This window comes from Hyperolius riggenbachi, chromosome 10 (assembly GCF_040937935.1).
Source record: "Hyperolius riggenbachi isolate aHypRig1 chromosome 10, aHypRig1.pri, whole genome shotgun sequence".
Classification (NCBI taxonomy): Eukaryota; Metazoa; Chordata; class Amphibia; order Anura; family Hyperoliidae; genus Hyperolius; species Hyperolius riggenbachi.
The window spans coordinates 147,761,206-147,768,147 of NC_090655.1; the positions used below are offsets into that span (position 1 = coordinate 147,761,206).

The window sequence follows — 6,942 nt, forward strand, 5'->3', positions numbered from 1 at the left end:
GGCGATGAGGTGTCTATCTCTGTTTGGAAGGTCATTGATCCCCACTAATAATAGGGCTAGCTTTGGGGTGAGTTTAAAAAATATCTCACTTTTTCAACTAAGCTTATAATGTGTCCTATTACATTTAAGCTGTCTGTGATTCATGTATAGCTGGATGAAACAATAATAGTGGACCACATTTCTACCTTAATGACAGCTAACCACCCCCCTTGCCTTTGTCCACGGTTATTCCTTTGACTGTAAACTCACATGTACAAGACCCTTTTTTCTATTATCTTTATTATGTTGGTACTGCTATATGTACTGGCTGACTCACTTGTATTCACTTAACACGCGTTGGACTATACAATAGTGCTTTGATCCAAATTCCCTAACTTGTCTGTACATTTTTATCTGTACAAAATATGCACTGTATCATTTATTCTATTGATATTATTGCTGTTGTAATAAAAACAACAACAACAACAACAACAATAATAGTATCTGCTCATATGTAAAATGCATCAAAAAATATGTGTGTGTATACCTACAGGATGTACAGTTTCTATAGAAGAATAATTACAGTAGAAATTAATCACATATACCAAGAAGTAAGATGTAATCAATCACATTAAATTAATTATGCAAGTTCATAAATAGAATAAGTATGATTTACATTCTAAATTAAGCTACCTCCCTGGCTTTAGGTATGTGTGATTATTGATGATCATTAACTCAGGTATGACGGATCATGGAGGAATCCTATTGGCTGGTGTAGGGATTTACAATGTGGATTAACAATTTTGGGATGGGATCAGTTTCGTATAAAAGCAGCATCCTCACAACAAGCTAGAACAACCTTAAAACCTTCTGTCAGCAACATCACATCAACAGATACAGTCATGGCAACAAAGGGAGGAAAGGGCGGTAAGTATTGCATTGCAATGTTCATGTTTCTGTTAACATTTCATTTTATTTTATTTGCATGGATGTAGAATAGTATGAAAAAACTATGCAGCCAAAATGTAACTATTGCCATTAAAATGTCCAAATGAGTCCTGATAAGTCTGTGTCATTAGGTAAACACAAAGTTGTTAAACTGAATCAAAGTTTAAAAGGAACCCGAGGTGTGAGACCTATTGAAGCTGCCATATATATATATTTAAACAATACTAGTTGCCTGGCAGTCCTGCTGATCTTTCTGGTCAGTAGGGTCTAAATCACACAGCTAAAACAGGCATGCAGCTAATCTCATCAGGGTTGTCATAGACATCTTATCTGCATGTTCAAGGCCTATGGATTCAAGTATTAGAGGCAGAGGATCAGCAGGACAGCCAGGCAATGTGCATTACTTAAAAGGAAATAAACATGTCCCTCTTAGTTCAGGTTCCCTTTCCTTTACCATTTCATTAGGATTGTAAGGCAGTTAGCATACTGTACAATTTTGCCTATTATTTTTCCGAGGAGGTCTGAATCTCACTAGGTAGGTGGCATCTGATAATGCACTTGCTATGAGGCAGCAATATTTGCACCCTGCATGATTTAGTCATACATTGCATATTCTTCACAGAAAACAATTTCTGGTCTCTGAACAAATTATAAATTTGAATACGCATTTGGCAGGTTTTAAATCAATATTGTGAAGCATGTCTGGTTAAAAAGCAATATGTCTTCTATTGAGTAATTTCAAGTGATTTTGAAGTCACAGATATATGAAAAACGTATGCAAAGTGGCATTTCCTCTGTAGCCTGAGAAGGCAGCCTGACTTGCTCAGTCTCCAAATCAGGTCCCTGAAAACTGCCTGTCAAATTATGCCCAGTACAATCATGTAATATGTGTGATGGGGTTAGAATGGATGTGGCTTTACACAACGCTTAATGCAGTAGTGTCACTAGGGGGGTGCGGTAGGGGCGGACTGCAGAGGGGGTGACACCAAGCTCCAGGCTAAGGGACAGTGGAATAGGGCTATGTAAATATAGACCATGCTATTGCACAACTCCTCTCTTCCCTATAGGAAATGGGTCCAGTATAACCCATTCCCAACACCATTCTCAACAAATGTAACAATACTACAAAAAAATATTATTGGTTTTGAGAGGGGTGACACCATGAGTTTCCGCACCGGATGACACCAAACCTAGTGACACTTCTGGCTTAATGAGCCTCTGGTAGTCAGTAAGGCATGGTACTTCTATATTCAGTATTTTAACATGGGTAGAAAGTCAACTCCAGTGGCCATGAGAACAATTTTAAGGACACTTATCAAATAGAGATCAGCAGGATACACCACAACTTGTTTAGTATGTGTATGAGCACAGTGTAAAGGCCCTTTTCCACTAGAGCGATTGCTGAATCGCAAAATCGCAAATCGCTAGTGATTTTTAAATCGCTAGGGTTGTTACTTTATCATAGAAATCACGAGAAGTATTTTCCACTACAGTGATTCGATTTGGAAATCGCATAACAGAATTAATGAAAAATCGCAATCGCTGGCGTTTGTGATTTGTGATTGCGATTGCTAGTGGAAAAGGTATGTTAAAGAAAGGATACAATAAACATTTAAATAGATCACATTATTGATTGATATATGTACAGTAACACGTTAACAGTTTTGTGAAACTTTGGAATAGCAATAACATTATTATATTGATTTTTACCTGTGACAACAATATGTATTGAAACCTATAGAAGAGGCAGTAATGATTAGTATGAATTATCAGCACAGGCTGCAGTGCTCATAATGCAGAGCTATGACAATGCAATATTTATGTACTAGAAGTTTGTACAGCCCTGGAATAAATTACCATGGACAATCTATCAATCTAAATTAGTAGAAATTGCGAAATGACGCTATTAGCAGAACATATGAACATATTAATTAAAACAGAGAAATGCAAGCTCTACAGTTTATAATGTAATATATGTGATGAAAATTACATATGTCACAGCAAGACTTTAATTGCTCTTAATCATCATTTTATTTTAAGAAATGTTCTTTACCCATGAAAGTAGCTGTGATCTGCAATGGGTGCTATAATATGTCAATCTCTTCTCACAGGTTGTGGAGCACAAGTGTCTCAGTGCCAGCCAGATCCATGCCAAGGTATGACCAAACATCTCGGGGTAGATATATTATGGAGGCCATATTGGATAGGTGTGCTTTATTTGGCCCAATCCAATTAATTTTTTTTTCTTAAGTTTTCTCCTAGCTGATATTTTTCCATCAATAAAATGCACCAGCAGGCAAGAAAATAATCAGAATAATTTTGACAGTACTTTTTCACCTACTTTTTGGTACGTTTCCAATAGCAGAGTGCTGAAAAGTTATGTAGACAGAAAATGGAAAAGGATCTCCTAGGAGAAATCTTAGGTAGGGTTGCTCTTACCAAGTAGCTATGTACTTGTAGCTACTCGTAATTGAAATTTAAATTAGCCAGTGCTATCCAGGGGGTAAGACTAACCCTACCTAAGATTTCTCCTAGGAGATAATTTTCCATCTTCTGTTGAGATAACTTTTCAGCACTCTGCAATTAGAAATGTACCAAAAAGTAGGCCCATTGTCTCTAACCTTACATCACTGCACATATATGTGTTGCCACTGACAAAATCTTGGAACTCACTTTGCTTTACATATCAAAGGCTTGTGGTACCTGATAAGGAATTAAGACATTATAATAAGTTGCCAATCCCCCAGTAACCATCATACCAATCTCCTACCTTGCATCACAATGAACATAGTGTGAAAGGAGCCTTCAACAGTGCAGAAGCCAGACAAATCTGTGATGGGATGCTGCATTTCTCTGAAGCATTCCTTCCATCTTCTACTTTAGACACATTAATTCATGACTTTAGTAGGCACCAGTAGAAATGGACAATAAAATACAAGTTTTTGCATCAACCTTTTTTTAACATGTTTGGACTGCAAACTGGATAAAATGAGGATTCCTGGCTTATTAAAATTGTTACAGGCAAGGGTTATAGTGTTTGGAATTGTTTAGTGGGTACAGGGACAGGGAGAATAAAAATGTATTAGGCATGATTTTAGAGTAAGTGTGAGTTATTTCCCAAACTAAATTTCAACAGATATGATGTGATAGGAACATAACTACAGTATTCCTACAGCAACTACATCTAGTGCAAAATTATTAGTGTGGATATTCATAACCCAAAGAAGGGAATCAATGTCTGAGCTGAGAAACAAGGTCTGACCAGGAAACATGAAAATGGAAAACAGCAAACACAGCACATATTTTTATATTTAAAAATGTGAATGTACATAGAAACATCAGTACAATGGTCTTACATCAAATACAGATTGACAACAGTGCAGCTTTAATAAGAAATACATGTTTCTCAAATATACTAGCAGTAATTAGACAAGTTTACAAGCCTTAGTTCTGCTTAATTGGCTTGGGAAAGGCTGTGTTCAGCTTTGATTTAGCTCTCTTCTGGAGATGTATTGTTTGACACACCTATATTATGGCAAGATTCAGATTTCTTAGGCTATGATTTTATTTATAATCTAATAAATAACAATAATAATATTAAAGATTTAAGTTTTAAAAAGAATCAACTTTTAATCTAATGTTTAAGCAGTCAGCTATATTACAATATGTTTTTTTTTTTTTTTTTTTTTATAGACCCCTGTGCTGTCGATCCCTGCCAGTCACAAGGAGGTATTGGTGCTGGTGTGGGAAAGGGTGGAATTAGTGGAATTGGCGGTCAATCAGGATTTGTTGCACAAGGTGCCAGCAGCCAAGGAGGATTTGGAGGCTCTGGAGTCGGTGGCCTTGGAGGAATGGTAGCCCAAGACTTTGCCAGCCAAGGAGGGTTTGCTGCTCAAGGAGCCGGTAGCCAAGCACCATTTGTTGCTCAAGGTGCCAGCAGCCAAGGTGGATTTGGAGGCCCAGGAGGAGCATTTGTTGCTCAAGGTGCCGGCAGTCAAGGTGGATTTGGAGGCCCAGGAGGAGCATTTGTTGCTCAAGGTGCCAGCAGTCAAGGTGGATTTGGTGGCCCAGGAGGAGCATTTGTTGCTCAAGGCGCCAGCAGCCAAGGAGGAATTATTTCACAAGCAACTGGTGCTCAAGGCCCATATGTTAATCAGGGATACGGAGGACCAGGAGGAATTGGAGGAGGATACGGAGGTGGAGCAAAGAAGTAAACAGCCAGCATCACTCAACCAGAAAAATGAAAAGTAGTACCACACCATATGTTGCATTTGTTAAAGCAAACCTTATTTGCTTTCTTTAACAATAAATATTTATTTCTGCGTGTGCTAACTTGCCATTAAATATATTGTCTTCAAATAAATCTGTTCAGACAATCAAGTTTTCAGTTCTCATAGTGTTCTTTTTTTAACATTAAAAATATCTATAAAAGTAAAGAAACTAACATAAACAGACCATGAAAGATACACATTTGACCTTATCTTGGTTGTTTTTCCAGAAAGAGAGCGAGAGAGCGAGAAAGCAAAGGAGAGTGAGAGATAGAGAAGGGGGTGCATGTGCATGCTTGAAATTATCATTGGAGTTTGGCTATGCATCAAGTGTTCCACCAGGCTGGGTGGTAGAAAATAATACAAAGTTATTATTTGTTGGACTTGTTAATTATAAAAATATGAGTCATGTGTTTGCTTGAGTGCTTTTAGGACTTTTTATTGGACCCCCCATCTAATTGTGGCCTATCTACTATTGGATGTTCTTCACGGCACATTTGTATTTCTTTAGTTGTCGAACATTTTTGCAGTCTTCTTCTGATAAGCAGTCATGTGAGAGCTTTGCTTACTGGTCTGGGTTATCAAAACAAAAACATTTTAATTTTATTATGTGTTTATACCATACATGCATTTTGTAATATACTACGGTACTTACATTAGGAATCTTTTTCATTTTCAAATATTACTGTAGGTCCAGGTTTTTATTAACATTCTTGACGTGTATATTATAATATTAGGGGTTAGTGTATCACTTAATATACTTGGGAACATTTCCTTTTTGTGATTTTTTTTTCAACTTAATTACATTTTTCAACAAAGATCCACCAAACTTTTGCATTAATCCTTCAATTTATTATGATTTGCAGCTGGCAGGTAGTAAGTAATATCCATGCAATAATGGCAGATTTTGCAAGCTTAAAGTAAATTTTGCTTTGACAGAGTATAGAGGTCGCCATCTTGACCTAGTTCTATAAAAAGTTTCCCAGCTGTAATGCTGACCCCCTGGCCAGAATACTTCCTCATTCACTCACCTTGAGCTAATATACAGATCGGGTGATCTGACTTCTCTGATGTGCATACTTCTTTCAGAATTACATACAAGGCATCATATGTAGAAGGTCAGAACAACTAGAAGAAAAGTTATCATTTATTAGAAAAAATTCAGGATGACCGTTTCCATTCTACTCTTATGCAAGCTGTACTTTAAGCTGCAGATGCTGTTCTGATACAGATTCAAGAGCACATTACAAAACATTGTGTGCCGTTTCACACAGACAGGAGGGACACACCCTATTATACTCTCTAGGGCCCAGTGCACACCAAGCGGTTTTAGGAGTGATCCGCCAACCGCATCCGCCAGTGAAAACGCTTGGCTAATGTATTTCAATAGGATGGTGCACACCAGCGGTTTGAGGTTTTTAGCAAACCGTAAACGTGCCTCTTGCTGCACGTTTGCGGTTTGCAGAAGCGTTTCTGCCTGCCTCAATGTAAAGTATAGGAAAAACGCAAACCACTCTGGAAAACGCTACATCAGAGCCGTTTTCCAGGCATTTTGTTACAGAAGCTGTTCAGTAACAGCTTTTACTGTAACAGTATTTGTAATTTGCTACACAAAAACTCTCCCGAAAACACTAGGCATGTTTAGAAAACGTCTCTAAACATGCCTAGAATCGCTCTGAAATCTGCTCCAAAAACCGCTAGCCTTTTGAGGATCTGCTAGCGGTTTTGGTGTGCACTGGGCCTAAAG

General features: G+C 37.7%; 1 protein-coding gene across 1 annotated transcript; it reads left to right on the forward strand.

The window, feature by feature from the left end:
• Nucleotides 1-800: 800 nt before the first annotated feature.
• LOC137536454 (uncharacterized) lies at nucleotides 801-5,307 on the forward strand. Its single transcript, XM_068258660.1, has 3 exons — nucleotides 801-906; nucleotides 3,039-3,083; nucleotides 4,621-5,307. The coding sequence occupies exons 1-3, from the start codon at nucleotides 882-884 to the stop codon at nucleotides 5,139-5,141; spliced, it is 591 nt and encodes a 196-aa protein (XP_068114761.1). The 5' UTR covers nucleotides 801-881; the 3' UTR covers nucleotides 5,142-5,307.
• The last annotated feature ends 1,635 nt before the right edge of the window (nucleotides 5,308-6,942 follow it).